Source organism: Numida meleagris, chromosome 22 (genome assembly GCF_002078875.1).
Source record: "Numida meleagris isolate 19003 breed g44 Domestic line chromosome 22, NumMel1.0, whole genome shotgun sequence".
In the NCBI taxonomy this organism is placed as follows: domain Eukaryota; kingdom Metazoa; phylum Chordata; class Aves; order Galliformes; family Numididae; genus Numida; species Numida meleagris.
This window is the reverse complement of record NC_034430.1, coordinates 5,594,790-5,612,211: the sequence shown is the minus strand read 5'-3', so window position 1 is coordinate 5,612,211 and position 17,422 is coordinate 5,594,790. Positions and strand designations below refer to the sequence as shown.

At 57.2% G+C, this 17,422-nt stretch overlaps 1 protein-coding gene across 12 annotated transcripts in view; it reads right to left on the bottom strand.

The window, feature by feature from the left end:
* Window positions 1-17,422, bottom strand: part of MACF1 (microtubule-actin crosslinking factor 1) — a 112,038-nt gene that overhangs the window by 40,357 nt on the left and 54,259 nt on the right. For 6 of the 12 annotated variants that reach the window (XM_021375386.1, XM_021375384.1, XM_021375390.1 and 3 more), the window contains exons 40-57: window positions 16,856-17,089; window positions 15,315-15,464; window positions 14,993-15,226; window positions 14,447-14,659; window positions 13,551-14,060; window positions 13,275-13,451; window positions 12,705-12,828; window positions 12,320-12,528; window positions 11,735-12,052; window positions 10,788-10,954; window positions 9,929-10,085; window positions 9,372-9,489; window positions 8,091-8,153; window positions 7,222-7,463; window positions 6,702-6,831; window positions 5,746-5,945; window positions 4,382-4,877; window positions 2,360-3,831 (exon numbers count right to left, since the gene is read on the bottom strand). In XM_021375386.1, coding sequence (XP_021231061.1) covers window positions 2,360-3,831; window positions 4,382-4,877; window positions 5,746-5,945; window positions 6,702-6,831; window positions 7,222-7,463; window positions 8,091-8,153; window positions 9,372-9,489; window positions 9,929-10,085; window positions 10,788-10,954; window positions 11,735-12,052; window positions 12,320-12,528; window positions 12,705-12,828; window positions 13,275-13,451; window positions 13,551-14,060; window positions 14,447-14,659; window positions 14,993-15,226; window positions 15,315-15,464; window positions 16,856-17,089 — 5,214 coding nt within the window. The remainder of the gene's footprint in view (window positions 1-2,359; window positions 3,832-4,381; window positions 4,878-5,745; window positions 5,946-6,701; window positions 6,832-7,221; window positions 7,464-8,090; window positions 8,154-9,371; window positions 9,490-9,928; window positions 10,086-10,787; window positions 10,955-11,734; window positions 12,053-12,319; window positions 12,529-12,704; window positions 12,829-13,274; window positions 13,452-13,550; window positions 14,061-14,446; window positions 14,660-14,992; window positions 15,227-15,314; window positions 15,465-16,855; window positions 17,090-17,422) is intronic. The other 6 variants (XM_021375393.1, XM_021375392.1, XM_021375395.1 and 3 more) reach the window with 4 other exon arrangements.

Below are 17,422 nucleotides of genomic sequence, written 5' to 3'. Positions count from 1 at the left end.
GCCTTGAAGGCAGCTCAGCAGCTGTCAGAGAGGAGGCATTTCTGCGTGCGCTGCCGATGCTCAAAATAATGCCCAGAGATGCTTTCAGTAGGTTTGGAAGGCGTTCAACGAGGAGGCAACGCCGCGCGCCCCGCTCCCGCCCCGACCCACCCAGCTGCCCGGAGCCGCAGAGCATTCCTCTGGGGGCACAGAAGGGTTAAAAATATCACCGGGGGCTGCGAGGTATGGGACCACGGACCCCTCCCCCGAGGACCCCACATGGGACCATGGTTCCCCCCAGGAGGACCCCACCACTGCTCTGGGGGTCACCAGGAGCAGCAGCCGCTCCCCAGTCAGGGCTAATTAGGGTTATGTGGGGAGAACCTGGAGCAGAATTAGAGCAGCATCTGAATGGGGAGATGACTAACGCTGCTCATGGCCCCGCTCACTGCATCGCTGCTCCTGTCTGAGCACGCACAGGGGTGCTGCGGGGCTCTGCGGGGCCCAGGCAATCTGACCCACTCTTCTAAAGTGAAGTGTGCCATAAGTTATTGCTGTCTGGGGATTCTCCCTCCCTCCATCCTTAAGCGCAAAAGCTTTACTGGCACGGAACAGCCTTGCCTAAGCACAGCGTGTTGAGCAATGAGGGGCTCCAATCACCTCCCAGCGCCGCTGCGGGGCCCTTCCTTCCCCACTGCACCCGTGCACCCAGGGCCCGGTGGGGTGAGTGCCAGGGCTGCCCGCAGGCAGGAGAAGGAAAATAGCAGGGAGCTGCGAGTGTCAGCTGCTCCACACATCAGCTGCTGCAGCCCCAGCCAGCCCTCAATAGATCTCCTTTGATTGAAACAAGGACACAATGAGTCCAGAAGTGCCCACCTTTGTCAGGGCTCCGTTGGCAAGGTGCTGGGAGCCCTGGAGCCACACCTAATTTGCATCTCATTTACACAGCTGTTCATTAAAATTGATGCCCTAGGACATGCTATCTGCTCGCAGAGCCCCAGAACCTACACCCCACACAGCCACCCCAGCCCCTCGGGTCGCACCCTCCCTTGGGGAGAGCCCTATGAGGAGGCTTTGCAAAGAGCTGCTCTGCACCAGCACGCTCCTCGCTCTCTGGATGAACTGTGCACGGGAGGAATGCTGCTTCGTAACAGCGATTGCTCCATCCATCACTTCTCCCCAACTTCATTCTCAGACATGAAGTAGCAAAACAGCGAGTGCCTCCCGATGAGGACACACTGCAGGGTGAAGGGTCATCCCCATGGCCACCGCTCCACCAGCCACGCAGGCTGGAAACTCCTCCTTGGATATACTTAGTGCAAGCAACTGCACGGTGTTCAATGATGAAATTAAATCCCTCCCAAACAATACATTTTTAATGCCGCCCAACACAAGAAGTAACAGCAACATGATACGTGAGCTCAAGTCTGTAACGCCTCAGAGCTTTTTTGGATGGGCAGCCCCCAAAACAGAAACACCTCGACCTAGTGCAGGATTCACAGGGCTGCTAAGCAATGGAACGGGATCAATTAGCCATGAGATGAAAAGTAAATGGCTGTAAAAATGCCTCCCCGCCCCTGCCAGGCAACGAGCAGCCAGATGTAAATCAGCCCATCCCCAGCACATCAGCAATACAAGTTCCACGGCAAGAAAACTCCTAAGAGGCATTAATGTAATGAATGCAGTATAACAGCATGACCCAACACCACAATGCTGTTTAAAAAAATGATAATAATCAAACACACTCCAACTCTCTTCTCAACATTTCATGCAAGCCTTGATGGTCCCCACCAGCTCTTTGCTGGAAACATGGAAACCCCACAACAAATGTGAACTTTGCCTTGGCATCTCTCCCTGTGTGTCCCCCATCTGCCACAGTTTATACGTGGCTTTATTCGTACCCAGGGCAAGAAGGAATGGATGGACATGCGTTCACAGAAGTGAACAACACATGGGAATGGTGCGCCAGGTAGAAAGACCTGCTCAGACGATGCCAGCAGCCCCAAGGGACTCAAACACATTCCTTCCCCCCCAGACCTAAATACCAACCACCTCCAAAGGCCCAGGAGGCACCGGCACAGCATTACACACCATAAGGAGAAGTGGGAAAAGACCTTCTTCCTCCCAGTCCCAAAATCTTACTGCATCTTTCCTTTGCAGACTATCAAGGCCAGCAGTTGATTTGGTATCCTCCAGAGCAACAGTATTTCACTGCATCCAAAATGCCAACGTAGCAACGAGCAGTGGAACCACAATGGCTTGGTCCTACCCAAAAGACATTGGTTTTACCCAACACTGGTCCTACCCAGAAGACCACAGCACTGGACAGTCCTTCAAACACAAGGAACCACATAAGAAATGCTACAGCACCAAGACCTACCTTGAAGTCGGCCAGCTGCTGGTTGATGGTCTCAACCTCTGTGCCCACCACCCACTGCAGAGCCTCGCTCTCCTCCGCCGCTGTTGTCATGTGGGTCAGCTCCTTCAATCTGCTGTAGAAGTCCTCAACGCGCGCCAGCGTCGTTTCCACCTGCTCCTGTCGGCTCCTGCCCCTCTCGGTCAGCTTGTTGCACTGCTTATTCAGCGTCTCCAGTTCACGTTTCAGTCCTAATAAATCAGGGCTCCCCTCATCCTCAAGCATCTTCTTGCATTCACTTTCAGAAGCCTCAATGTCAGCCTTCAGCCCCTGCAGTTTGCCCAGGAACGTGCGAACGTCCTCTGCTTGGGACTGCAGGCTGTCGGCGTCCCTCCCAGTGGGTCCCATGCTGTCCAGTTCATCGTCGAGGTCCGCCAGCTGCGAGAACATCTCCCTCACCCGACCCGTGAACTGGCCGATCCCTTCCAGCTTGTTTTCCATCAGCACGCAGCAGTCATTCACTTTCTGCCTCACCGCTCTGAACTCCTCCTGAGCCACCTCGGCTTGGCCCAGGAGCTGGGAGCAGTCCGACCCATCGGGGGCATCTTCCACCAGTCCTCGCGTGAAGTGTTTCAGGTAATCCACCTGCGGCTCCAGCGCCTGCAGCACCTCCTGCTGCGCCCTGAGCTTCTCCAGGTTCTTGTTGCTGCAGGCTTGCGGCCCCAGCGCCTCGAAGATCTCCAGCTGGTGCTTTGCCCCTTCCAGCTTCTTATCGATGTTCTTGAAGCTCTCCTGAAACTCCTTGAGCCTCTGCGACATTTCGTCGATGGAGCCCGTCTTGGCCTGCAGCTCCTCCGTGATGGCGTCCATCTTCTGGTTGATCGCAGCCTTCTCGTCGCGGATGTCGTCCTCGTCGGCCTGCGAGGCGTCGATCAGAACGTCGGCAGCGCTGTTCAGCACCTCCAGCAAGGAGCGCCGCTTCTCCACGTCGCTCAGCAGAGCCCTGGAGCGCAGCAGCACGGCCTCCAGCTGCACCGGGTCCAGCGTTACCTCCAGCTCCGACATCTTGGCCTTGCAGTCCTCCACCCACGGCAGCAGGTCCTCCGTGTGCCGCTGGTACTTGTGGGCTTTCTGCAGGCAGTCCTTCAGCCTGCAGTGCCTGTCAGCAGCCTGCTTACTCAGCTCTTCCCAGTGCGTTTTGAGGCTGACCAGTTGGTTTTGAAGAGCGGTCTTCTCCTCCCCAGGCTGGACGGAAAGCAGCAACGATTCCCCCTCAGCCACAATCATCTCATAGGAGCCACTGTGCTGGTTGAGACTCTTCTGGAACTCCTCTTGCTCCTGAATTTGGCTCTGGAGCCTCTCCAGTCTAGCAGAGATAGGTTTGCTCCGAGCTTGCTGGCATAGTTTGTCATCGAGCCAGGTCCTGAGTTCATCAAACATATGCTGGAACTGCTGGGAACTTGCAAGCGCGGTCTGCAGTCGGTTCATCCGGTCGGCTGCAATGGAAATAAGATTAGAACGCAACAATTAAGCTGGAATCAAATAAGCAAAGGGCAATTATTTAAAATCATCTCAGATGCACCAACTGTGTTTTGATTAACAGGAAGGAGTTTTCCATTGCATCACAGCATTGCTCACAGGTTCATGAATATCTTAAGTAATCGGTAATGATAAGTAGTAGTCTCAGCGGCCCTGACCAGTTTCTAAATGCAATCTCTTAGAACACAGAAGGGGAAACCCAACCTGGGAGGGTGGCCGTGAGGTCTTCTCTGCTCCCCATTCTGAAGCTGGGGACCAGCAGTTTTGTTCCAGGTGCAATACCTGCCACCAGTGGGACTGAACTCTCCAGGCTCAGGTGTGCCTGGAGTGAGAAATCTCCTGTGCTTAGAGCCACTTAAAACACCCATGAAGCACCTCAGTAGAAGTGATAAATAGTCCTTTCCCTGCTATTCTTAGCAACCCAGTGACGGGCGAGCCCTTTGGCAAAAAGCAAGGGGAAGAGTTTGACCCCTCAGCATCCCTTCTCACATCTCCTTACTGTCTCACCTGCAAGGTCTTCCAGCCCTTTGAGAGGAAGAGCCACCGTTTCAAGCCGCTTCCGTAGCTCATCTTTGAGATACTGCTCCCCAATCAGAACAGACAGGTCGTCACAGAGCGTCTGAGCCTCCGCAATCTCCTCCTCCAGCTGCTCCAGGTCTGAGCGGATCTCACTGGTCTCCTCCAGCTGCTGCTTCACGGCGTCGGGCTGCGTGCTGATGGCAGATTGGCTGCTCAGGCGCTGCCCGACCGCCTTCACCTTCTCGGAGAGGCCCTGGAGGAGCTCCTGGTACTGGGTGCTCTTCACTATGGCTTGGTCAATTTGGCTGGAGCGGGAGTTGAGGCGTTCTGTCAGCTCGGACCATTTCTGGTTGACCCCTCGGAGCTCCTCCCGCACTTGGTTGGTGGATGGGGAAACATCTCCCGGGCCGGTGAGGATGCTCTGAGCTGCCTGGTTGAGCTGCTCGTGCTGTTGTCTGCGAGCTTCAAATTCCTTCAGCATAAACTGGAACAGAAATAACATAAAAATGTTTGTATGAAACTGACAGCTCCGAGTACACACAGTCAAAACAAACCAGACCTCCAAGGGCTTCACCCAGCCCACAGAACCCCTAGGAGCAAAGCAAAACGTTCCTGGGATGGGACGGCAATTGGGCAATGCAATTTATGGTGACCTTGCAACTTAAAAAGCTGAGAGTCTGTGACTCCAGTGATGGAGCACTTTGCTTTCTCTCTTATTTGTCCTACTGCTGTGTAATGTAACATAAACCAGTTAGATGGGACGGGAATCTAATTATGTTAACCTTCCATTTTGCGACGCAGCCGGCTGGTTACAGACATGGAAGTATTTGGAAGCAGCCAGTAGGGACTGGCAGCCCGATGAGGGGCAGCATCAGCAAGTCCTGCAGAGCATCAGCACTGGTCTTGCTTAAAGCAATTTCACCCTCCAACAGGGGCCAAGTGATTCACTGATGAGTCAGTCCAGAGCAGGGAACCCAGCACTGCACCCATCTCAACTTATTCACAGTAGTTTGCACTCAGTGGGGTTTGGGGACTTAGGAGAAGAACCCTGAGATCACCGTCCCTGGAGGCGTCCCAGAACCATGGAGATGTGGCACTGAGGGACGTGGCCATGGGCACGGTGGGGGTCGTTTGGACTTGGTGATCTTACAGGTCTTCTCCAACCTGAATGATTCGGTAGTTCTGTGAGTGGGCATGGTGGAGATCGGTCAATGGTTGGACATCGTGATCCTAAGAGACCTTTTCCAACCTTCATGATTACATGATTCTATGAAGGAGTGCCATCTTCCACGCTGCAGACCGCAAGCAACACCTCCTTCTTCACCCCAACCCGTGATGTATACCCGGCTCACCTGGACCTGCTGCTTCTGTGCGCTCAGCATGTTGGGGTCGATGGAGAGTGGTCCCAGCACGCTCATCATCAGCTCCTTCTCCATCAGCCAGGGCCGCAGCTGCGCCTCGGCCGCCTGGAAGCTGGCCAGCTGGTTGGCCGACTCCTCCAGCTTCTGCTGCCGCTCGGCCGTTGCCTGGCTGGCTCGTTCCCACCTGCAGTCTGCAGAGAGGTGGTGTTGGTCCCGCTCCCCTGGGCTGAGAAGGCTCCATGCCCTGCCCGTGGTTCACCCGGGACAGGAATCCTCTGGCCTCTCACAACGAGCTCTATTCACTCTCTGTCTAAGAAGCCATTACCCATCTCTAAGGGCTACGTGGTCCTGAAGCTCACAGAATAAACCTCGCAAGCAGCATGTCTGCAATCTAGGCACTGCTGCCCCAGCTCGTCTGACCCCGGTGAGCTCGGACACAGCTCCGATAAATGGACACTGTCACGTGTGTCAGCCCTCAAACACCACGTCCAGATCTCCTGGACGGAGATCTCCATAAACATGTTCCTGCTATTTCGAAGAAGAGACTCTCTGGGCTTCTTTTTAAACACACGGCCTTGTTTAGTCAACATTCAATTACCTACAGTACCCTTACTAACGACTCAAATTTCATATCTAGCAATGCAGCTTTTAATCAAAGTAATCAACTCATGCTGCTGACGCTTTTTTTTCCCCCTTTTTAAGGAAGTAATTTAAGGAGACAAGTCTTTAAAATATACATCCATCATAGAGATTTCATTAATCAGAACAGAGCTTGTCTCTGGAACACCTTGTGCACCAGACAGCTTGGAGATAAGTTCGCTATTTACTGAATTTTAATTAGAAGCGACTCCGCTCTGCTGTGACTTTGGAGTCGTCCTGCAGTCCGGAATCACTTCTAATGTGATAACTCAAGACAGAAGCCTCATGACAGCGCTTCAGGCACTTACTCAGGTCTTCCTGCATCTTCTTCCAGTTTGCTGCTTCTGGAGAATCTGGATATTTCTCCAGCAAGCCAGAAAGTGCTTCCTTTACCTTCTGGATCTTTCCGGAATTCTGTTCCAATTCAGCCAGAAACGCCTGGAAAAGGACGGTTATGAACTTTGTTAGATACAGCACAAGAGAACAGAATCACTGAGGAGGAATGAAGCAGCAGCTACAAGCTGGAGAACCATTTCTGCTCTTTGCACTCTAATGGAATCGCTTCATTTTTCAGCAGCAGCACCACGAGCCAGCTTGGCTCCCTGAGCTCCATGGATGGGGAACTGCCTCCCACGAGGAGCCGGGGAGCAGCAACAAGCGCTGCAGAGCCAAATAAATGCCTGAGAGCAACACGTCTGGGAGCAGAGGGTGGGCTCCTGCCCACCTCCTTGGGAATGCCCCAGGGCAGGTCTGGCACTTCAACCTGGCTGCGACAAACCCGTTGCTGGTGAGGATGCCCAACGCCAGCTTTGCTCTGAAGGGGGTTACCTTGTTGTGCTCGGCCTGAGCCCGCATCGTCTCCGTCTTGGTGGGTGAGGAGGAGGCTTCCAGCTCCGACAGCGTCCGCTCCTTCGACTCCAGCCACTGCAGCACGGCACCTGCCTCCTCCTGCACTGCTTGCATCTTCTCCAGCATGGCCGAGAGCTGCTGCAGGCGCTCCCGCAGCGCGGCGCCGAGACCCTCGTACTGCCGGCTGACGTCCGACACATCGCACTGGATCTCGGTCAGATCTGTTGCCCAAAACAGCAGCTTGGGATGAGGAGCGCGGCCCCACAGCACGGCGCTGTCAGGCACCAACCCAGCCCTGGGCAGCCCCGCGGTGTCACTGCCATCACCCGTCACCCCGAGCGCTCTCCCCTGCCACCACCAACGTGTGCTGACAGTTTGCAAACAAAGCAAACGTCTTCATGTTCGTGAGACTGATGCAAGCTGAGCCCCACTGCTGCAATGTCACTGCTGAGCCGGGGAGAAGCAATATGACACCGAAATACAAAGCCATTTTTATGCACCTATTATCTCATTGAACTGGTGAACTAACAGCTGATAACGGGCAGTAATTAAAATTGCTCTTCTGTTTGAAGGGTCGGATGGCATTATAATCCCTGAGAACCAATAGATTTAATTGCAGGCCCTGTGACGATCCCCATCATCAGCCCTGGCACCATCTGACGGTGTCGGGGCAATGCCCATGCCGTCCTTCAGCCTGACCCACATCCACACCGTCGGTGTCACCGAGCCCATCTGCAGGCTCATTTCACTCCGACAGGATGCTGATGGTGTCACACGGGGGCTGATGTCTCACGGATGGAAATGCACAGACAAAGCGGATGGGGACGCGGCCAGCAGCGCGCTCTCACCTTTGCAAGTGTGGAATCCGTTCACGCTGCCCAGGGGCCCTCCCACTGCGGGCAGCACAGAACCTGAGCAGAGGGGACGGGGACAAACAGGGAGACAAGACAGACGCGTTAGGACTGCGCACAGCAAGCAGACAGGAACACAGTGTGACAACACAGCCCCGTGGCACCGAGCACACTGACGGCACCGGGGTGCTCGCGGGATGTGGCTCTGCTGTGCACCCCGCAAAGCTGCTGCCCTGAGTGTGATTTTGTGAGCTGAGGCTTTGCAATGCCTTCACCAGAGGGATTAGCTCCCCGGAAGAGATTAATTCCCCCTTATTCTCCTTTCCTTAAGGAACGAAACTGTTTAAACCTGTCCTGGTGCTCTGTAGGGAGGCACCATGCACGTGTCCCTCTTTGGGAACTGCTGCAGACATCGCAGTTACATTCAGAATCAAAAGGGGATTCCACAGAAATGCCAGCAGTGAGCTGCTCCCTTCCTGCCCCTCATGGGTAAGGGACTGCAGCTTCCAGCACCACCCCAGCTTCGTAATGGGGGAGGGGTCCCCTGTGCTGGTGATACCACAGAGTGAGCCTCGTGGGCAGGGGACAAGCCAGCTCCAAATGACAGCCCCCATGAATCCCCAACACCTGACCTCAATCTCCCCTCTTTTAGATATTTGACAGCACACTGAGAAAGAGGAGCTGGGCTTTGGCTGGCGCTGCACACCAGCTCCTGGTCCCACACACCCCGCAGGCTGTTCTTGGAAGTTCCCCATTGAACTGCTCATCAAGTTAACCCCAATGAATGAGCACAGACTGTACATTCCCATAAAGGCCCATCAGAGGGGAGAGCCCAGGGACTTGTTCTCACGAGCTGGAAGACAACTTCTAGCTGGTTTCCAAACAAACCAGACATCATCTCATAGCTTCACAGACTCAAAGCCAGAAAGGACACAGTAAATCACGCCTGAGCACCGCAGCCTCCCATTCCATGTGGATACGGAGCCCACAATCGGACATGGGGCCTGGACCTCCCTGTGCTGAGCACCAACGCAGCGCTCACTATAGGGCAGCCATGGGCACCAAGCTGCTGTGCCTGGTGCTTGCTGGCCCAGAGCACACAGCTGATGCACAAACACAACAGTGAGACTGCTTGCTGGTCTGGACCGCCTCTAAAGCCATCTAAAGTTTGGTAAAAAGGGGAAGTAACCTCACTTCTGGCTCGATGTGGGCTAACAGAAGCTGCTCATGGAACTCCATGAAGGAAGGAGCCCCCCCATGAGCAGGGCTGCCACTCACCCGCCTTGGCCTGACTGTCGGGGGCTGTGATCTCCACGATCAGGTTCTCCAGGAGGGTCCCCCTGTGGCCGAGCTCCTCCACCTGCGGACCCTTCCCCGACCACTCCTCCAGCAGCTCCTGCGTGGGGGCAAAGGCTGTGGTCAGCAGCTGCTCCCTCAGCACTCCGTGCCCACCCCACAGAGCCCTCACACCAACCCACAGCTCTGAGCCCACACGGATACAGTGAGTCCCCCAGCGTGGCCCCAGAATTGTTTGGGTCCCCCAAACGTGTCTTGATTGAAGGGTGCTTTTGATGTCTAGCAAGAAGAAGCACACAGCAACAAATCCCAAATCCCTGACAAAGCAGCTGGGGAGGAGGGAAGAGAAATGGGCTGTATGCAGGAGGACCACTGCTCTGCTCCCTTCTGTGCACACCAGGGGGTGCCCACACGCAGGGGGCTGCAGGCCAGCAGGGAAACATCAATGAGAGCACAAAGTCCCCCTAGGACACTGACCCCCGAGATTTATTCCCCACTCCAACATTTCCACACCAGCTTCTCCAGCTCCCTCTGCCCACCTGGACCTGCTGCCTGCGCCGCTGCAGCTCCTGGGTGCCCAGCGAGGTGTCTGCGGGCGGCACTTTGCCCTCGCTGTCCCTCAGCCACCTCCGCAGGGCTGCCACCAACCTCCGAAACTCGTCCAGCTGCTCCTGGCAGGACGAGGCGTCCCTTTCTCTGCGAGTGAAAAGGTTTTGGAGAGTCAAAGCTCGTGCTCTGCCTCGCAATTACCGCTGCCTGAATGCGGCACAGTTGTGTCTCCAAGAACCCATCTTTCTATTATCAGCAGCAGATGTTGCTTAGAAACAGTGCAGGCAGTGCAGGCCACCACGGGGCGCGGGGCAGCCTGGGGGCTCACACTGCTCAGGGCTGGGAGCAGCCCACTGCACGGTGCTGACCTACAGGGGGTTATTGTGGAATTCTGCTGCTTTTGCCCCATCACCTCTCTTGCAATTAGGGAGCTGGGAGACGTAGCTTGCAACCCCCTCAGGGACGCAGGCAAGCTGCTGCTCCAACCCTACTCATGCTGCCTTGGCTGATTCGAGCTCAGGATGCTGCTAAAGCGACTAACCCAATGCCAGGGACTGCCCTGCTCCGTCACCTGCGATGCCCCCAGCCCCACTCCCCCCCACAGGATGGGGCTGGGGCAGCCCACGCGCTCGGAAATGCGCGAACGCGGCTCTGCAGCACCGGGAATGTTCCAGCCGCCCCCAGCCAGGGCTTTTTATAACGTGTCAGCTGCAGCGAGCTGCGCTGCGCTCCCGGCGTGGGATGGGGAGGCAGGAAGGCTTTGCCTGTGCCCCCCCCACCACAAAAAGGAGAGCTGACAGGGCCCTGCTCAGGCTGCGAAGGCTCCGGGGGGGTCAGACTGGGGCTCACCTCTCCTTTGCCACCTTCTGCAGCTGCAGGAACTCCTCCTTCAGGCTCTGCAGCTTCTCCTGCTGCGCAGCGGTGCCGGGCACGAAGCCACTGGCACCCAGCTCCACGGCCAGCTGCTCCAGGGCAGCCAGGTCCTCCTGGTGCTGCCCCATCTCCGCGTTCAGCTCCTGCCAAGAGCAAAGGACAGTGCTGGCCATGCCCCAGCAGATTTGGGCAGGGGGATGAAGGAGACGGCCCTATGCCCTGGTGAGCTGCAGACCCTCTGCGGGCAGCACCGTGCATTGCACCCATGCCAGACAGATGGGCAGGGCTCAGGACCACAGCTCCTGAAGCTCTGGCTCAGCACATCCAAGCAGCTGCGGGAGCAAATCCCACCTTTCCCTGCCGTTTCCCTGGTGCTGGCTTAAGGTCACACAGTGAATGTGAAGGGGAAACCCAAACGGGGCCAACCCCAACCCAGCATAGCACGAACGTCTGGTTTTACATCAGCAGAAGCTTTTCTGCACCTGTGGGGAAACCGTGCCCCATAGCACAGCACTTGTAGGGAACCTGAGTGAAGAATCCGCACAGCCACTGCTGGCCACCAGGCCTCACTGCTGTGTCACATCCTGTGCTGCACTCGCTGCCAACACTTGGGTGTTTTGCTTATTAATCTATGGAGGCTTTAATTGGTAAAGCCTCACTATATTTGGATCGGCCCCTAAGAGACTGATCCCGCCAGGAGACCTGGCTGGCTCCAGGGAAATGCCATTCCCATCTCTCACTGCTGCAAACAGCCTCAGCTGCTCCAGCCTCGCTCCCTTCCTTGAGCGAGCAGCAGGTTCCTGTGGCCTGGGAGCAGCAGGGGCTGCGCGTGCAGGATGCAATCCCCGCAGAACAGCAGCACCTGGGAGCCCTGCGCGGACAGAACCTGCTCCCTCCCCTGGGCAGGGGAAGGCACAGCTCACCTGGAGGTGCTGGGAGAAGCGAGCGATGTCCCGCTCCGGCTGGTTCCCGGATGCCAGCATCCGTGCTCTGCTCTCCGTGAACTGCTGCAGCTTCTCCGAGAGCTGCTCGTACTGCTCCACCTTGGGCAGGAGACCCTTCAGCACCTCCTCTTTCTCCTGCTGCTGCTGGCACAGTCTGCCGAAGCGCTCCGCCACCTCCGCCAGCTTGCCCTGCAGGGCAGTGGCCGTGCTGCCGTCCGCCGTCTCCGCAAAGCGCGTCACCATCTCGCGGGTGGCTTCCAGGCAGCTCCTCTGCCGGGCGATGTCCTGCTTCAGCTTCTGGTGGGAGCACACACACAGAGGACGCCACGTGAGGAAGGAGCAAAACCGAGCAGGCACAGAGAGGCTGCGCTGCCCCACAGAACGGCAGCACGCATGTGTGGGTGCCCCATCCCTGGAGGTGCCCGAGGCCACGGATGGGGCCCTGGGCAGCCTGAGCTGGTGGGGGGCAACCAGCCCACGGCAGAGCTTGGGATGGGACGGGCTTTAAGGTCCCTCCAACCCAACCATGCTGTGGTTCTGTGACTGGAGGCGAGGCAGCCTTACCGCGCTGGTGGCCAGAGAGTCCTGGATGGCGGCGGAGGAGAGCGTGCCCGGCTGCTCTGCGCTCAGGCTCCTCTCGATATCAGCTACTGAATGCAGGAGGCTCTCCAGGCTCTCCTGGACGCTCTGGGACTGCGCGATGGATTTCTGCAGCAGGTCCGAGCGCTCGGCCATCTGCTGGGAGAGGCTCTGGAAGCGGCTCACGATAGCGTCTGCAGAGGTCAGCAGAAAGAGGAGTAAATGGCACAGAGCTTCCCACCAAGCATTCAGAGAGCAGCGAGCACCAGGCTCTTGCTGACCTCAAACCCCACATCACTGCCCCATGTCCCCAAGATGTGACAGAACATCCATCCTCATTGGCTTTCCCAATTGCCTGCTCCCTCTGTACCTGTTGTTTCCCGAATGTGCCCATGGTCAGGGGCTGGCTCTCCTTGCACCTCCAGCAGAGACCGAGCTGCTTTCTGGAGCTTCTCCACTGGCACCTGATGCTCAGCGAGGTTTCCCTGCAGCTGCTGCTTTGGCACAAGACAGAGTCCGCAGTCAGCCACACGTAAGAGACCCTCACCCGCGGGGAGCGTGGTGCTCCATTTAAACCCTGAGGACCCCTGTCTGGTTAATCAAAAAGTCCTAAGAGTTAATAATGTAGGTCAGCAGGCTGCAGGCAGGGCTGACCCCAGCGCTGGGTCAGGCTGCTCAGGGGGCACTCACAACGGGGAAATCTCCTTCCTGCATCCCACTGGGACATCCCCTGCAGCCCCTCATCCTCAGCACCTCCCAAAACAATCCAGTTCCAACCTGCACTGACTGCTGAGCCCTGGTTATAGCACTGCACCCAACCAGCAACACAAGAGCAGCTTGAATCTCTTCCTCGCTGCTGATGTGCAGCACTGGGGCTGCAGAGCAGAGGCTCTGTACATGCTCCAGCACTGTCCTAGGAGATGATCTGAGCCCCACGCACCCCCGCGCTGGCGAGCTGCTCCTGCAGAGCTGTGGGATCTGAAGAAATGCTCTCTGAGAGCAGCTTCCCAACCGCAGCTTCGCTGTCCTCCAGCCACGTCCGGAGAGACTCTGCCACCTCCTGGAACTGCTGGTAGTGGTCCAGCAGGGTGCTCAGGTGGGAGCCGAGCTTGGTGCACTGCAAGGGAGCAAAGAGACACAACGGGAGGATGCACACAAGATGACAGCAAACAGAAAATGCACAGGAATCCCAGGGTTTGCAGAGCCCTCCGCATACCTTGGAGTGCAGCGTGGCGTACCGCTGGCTCGCGTCCTCCAGCTTGCTCTTCACCACGCTCCCGGATGACCCTGCATCCCCCGCAGCTCCCTCAGCATCCAGCACCTTCTGACCCGACATGGTGACGAAGCGCAGGTCGCCTTTGTGGGAGATGACATCTTCGGAGAAGCTGCCCTGCCGCAGCAGCAGCTGCCGGAGGGACGCAGGGTCGCTGTCCCCTTTGCACATCCCCTCCAGATCCTGCTCCGCTTGCTTCAGCCACGCCTCGAACTCCCCGTGGTCCCGCAAGAACTTCTGCAGCTCGTCCCGCAGCACTTGCACTTGCTTCAGCTGCACCTCGGAACGCGACAGGGACGCCGCGTAGCGCTCCTTCAGCTCCGCCAGCCCGCCCTGCAGCCGGGCCCTCTCCTCCCCGGGCAGGCTATGGCCATGCTTGTCCAGGAATGCCTGCGCTGCTTGTGTGGCCAGGATGACGTCCTGCTGCTGGGACAGCAGCTCCTGGTGCCGGGCCTGGAACGCACCAACCAACACGCAGCGGTGACTCCTGTGACCGAAGGCAGTGCACCCAAACCCCCACAGCATGCACGGATGGAAGCGGTGAGGCTGCGTGTGGGGCTGAGCCCTGCACGCTGCTGTGGTGCTGATGGGGGAGGACACTGCTGTGCCAGCACAGATGTAACCCCTTCTCATTAAGGGCACTATTCTCTCATTACTCTTACTGCCCTGTGCCAGCTGCCAGCCTCACCAATGCCCACCGTGTGTCCTTCAGGTCAGGCAAGGACTCCCCAGGAGTTCCCCACAGGGAAAACCACCCCAGAAAGTGCTGTGGAGGCCAGAGCCATCCATCACCCAACCCAGATGCAGGGAGCTTTGGCGGGTGAGGTGTCAGCCCTGACCTTCAGCCCCTCGTACTGCTCATCCAGGCTCTCGGCGGTGCTGGCTGCTCCCCCCACGTGCCCGTCAGGGATGTCCCCTGCACCCTTCCCAGCTCTCTCGACAGGGTGCGGTCTGTACTGCGGGAGCTCTCCCTTCTGCTCCAGCGATGCCACCCAGCTCAGGAGGGCATCGATCTTATTGCTGTTCTCCTGCAGCTCTTTGGCAGCTTTCACCTGAAATCACAAAGGCTCTGGGTAAGAACGATCCCTTTTATCCACGTTCAGCAAGGTGCTGCTTCTCACCCCGATGCAACGTGGGGTCACAGGCAGCCCCCACCCCAGACAGCTGAGGACACATCTCACAGGCACATGGAGGTGCCCAGTGCCCACATTAAGGCTCAACCAAGAATGTTTTGTGACCCCCGCTTCCTCCACAACCGGGGCGATGCGAGGGCAGTGAGAGCAGTGCACTGCTTGACTCGTTCAGGGCCTTGATTGAGTCTGGTTCCACCGAGCAGCCCTCGCTGCCCTCAGCCAGGCGCAGGGCTGCAGCTCTTCACACGTTACCTTTTCAGTCTCCTGCTGCACTGCAGCAGTCACAGCGCTTTCCAGCTCTTTCTGGGCCATCTCTGTCCTCTCCTGCAGGGACTGGTACTGCTCCTTGGCACGCTGAAGTTTCTCTTGCAGTACTGCCAGCTCCCCAGGCTCCATCTTTGCCTTGTTCTCCTCCAAAAACTCCTCTGTGCTTTTCAGGACACTGGCGAAGGAGGCAGCTCGGCTGTGCATGCTCCTCTGCAGCTCCTGGGCAGACAACAGCACGATCCCATCAGGGTCCGTGCGCTCCCAAGGCAGCAGCAACCCTCCCAGGCTCCCGTTTTAAAGCACCGACCTTCACGTCGCTTTGCCTCTGCTGCAAGGCGGGCAGGTCCCCTTGGCTGGCTGCTCGCTGCTGCTCCGCCAGCGTGTCCTCGGCCGCTGCCAGCCAGGAGCTGAGCTCGGCCAGGTTCTGGGCACGGGCTGCCTGCTGCTCCTGCAGCGTCTGCGGTCAGAGCAGAGGGGGAAAGGGGCGTTAGAAGCAGGGCTGTGCCTCGCTGTGCGCACAGCTGAAAAGCAAGGCAGGAGGTTACAGCTGGAGCACCTTCCTGGGGGGGATGCAGCACAGAAATCAGCTTCTGCAGCTCACCCTGGGCTCTCTCCCTCTCTCACGTTCACACGCTGCAGGAATGGGGCTGAGGTCCGAAGCCCAGCGCAGCGCTGGGGGACTGCAGTGCACATCTGCCACCATTCAAGCAGGTGTCTCTCGTTTTGCTTTTTAAGAACCCCATCCAGCTCCAGTTTACGCAGCCCTCTCTTGGGAAAGCGCCATCAGAAGTTTCTGTGCCTTTTCCATCCAACGTTCTGAACAGGAAAACTGCACCAGAAACTCAGCTAAGGAGAGGTAATGGCCTGGCAGCGGGCAGCACCATGATGGAGCCCCAGCCAACCCAAGGCTGGCTTTTGGACATGGGGTTGGAGAGGGAGCCCAGGAGAGAGGAAGCATTTCTGCAGCTGACCCAGCTCCCACATTTTGCTGCCAGAGAACAACAGAAGCGCCTGTTTGAGCAATTGAGCATGATGTGGCCTGAGAGTCCCTGCACCGTTTCTCTTCCCTTCCCCAGGGGAGGCAAAGGTTTGTGTTTCACTGGGCATTTCAGCAAGGTGATGTACAAACTTGTGCAAAACACTGTGCTTGTGTCTCACAGTCATAAGATAAACAACAGAAGCAAATTGAAAGAGCCTTCTTAAGAGCTCTTCAGCTGCAAAGCGAGTTCTTCCTGGGTTAGGATGGGCGCACACTCAATCTGAAAAAGCAAAGCAAACTGGTTAATATACACACACACTCCAGAAGGGACAGGCAAGAGTTACAGAGAGCAACTGTTAATAAAACCACATTAATACTGTCTTGAACAAGAGGATCCATGCAGAGATGGGTGCTGCTGGAATGCAGCAGGACCTGGGGACTTGCTTTTGCAGCTGCTGGCTGCCTGGGTGCAGCATCAGCTGTTTCTCTAGGTCAGCAGAACCTTGCTTGCGCACTGACAGCAGGACACGAGGACCCAGCTGTGATGACAGCTACATACACGGGTTTCCTGGGGGGCTTACAGACCAGGGCTTGTCCAACCCGGCCCAAGATACAATGGCAGCAGAGGACTGTGCCACCCACACCTCGGGCAGGGCTCGGCCTTCTGCAAGGAAAGCAACTTTCCACCTGGGAGCTACGTGGCAGGAAGAAGAAAGACTTTAGAAGAAGCTCATGATGTGCAGTGGGAAGTCATAAACCGTGAGTGGCATGCACGTGACATCCCCAACACGAGGGGCTCAGCGCACGCTCCTGGGGCCGGAAAGCGCTTCAGCGAGCAAACTGCAGCCAGGAAGCAGATGTCCCACAACCTTCACCTGATCCGTCTGCTCCGCTCGCTGGAGACAGACCTGCAGCACCTCCACCTGCGCCGTCACGCGCCCCGCCAGCTCCCGGAAAGCCGACTGCAGCTCGTTGAGCAGCCGCAGCAGCTGCCTGCTCTGCTGGGGGCTCAGGTCCTGGGCGTGCTCTGAGATAAGGAACTGAACGTCGAAGGCGGTGGCGTCGAGCTGAGACTTGGTGTCAGCAAGGGGCTCGCTCAGCTCCTGGAGGGAAGGAAGGGGCCGGTCAGGCAGCTCCACTCACCACGCAACCTACAGCCCCTTGGTTTCAGCTGCCAGCACACAGGAGACGCTGAGCTGACCAAATCTTGAGAGCTATCACTGCCACGTGAACGACTGTGGAGGGAGCCTGGGCTCCTCACAGCGCCGGTGAGGACCAAGGAGGTGTGATGCAGGGCTGTCAAGGCTCCCCACAGCAGCAGCTCTCAGCCTCATGGGAATCCCGTGGACCTCTCAGCTTCCACCGCACACATTTGTATTCATTCCCCAAATGGCCTAAGCAGATGGCTCACGCTTTGTGGAAACAAATTACTTTGG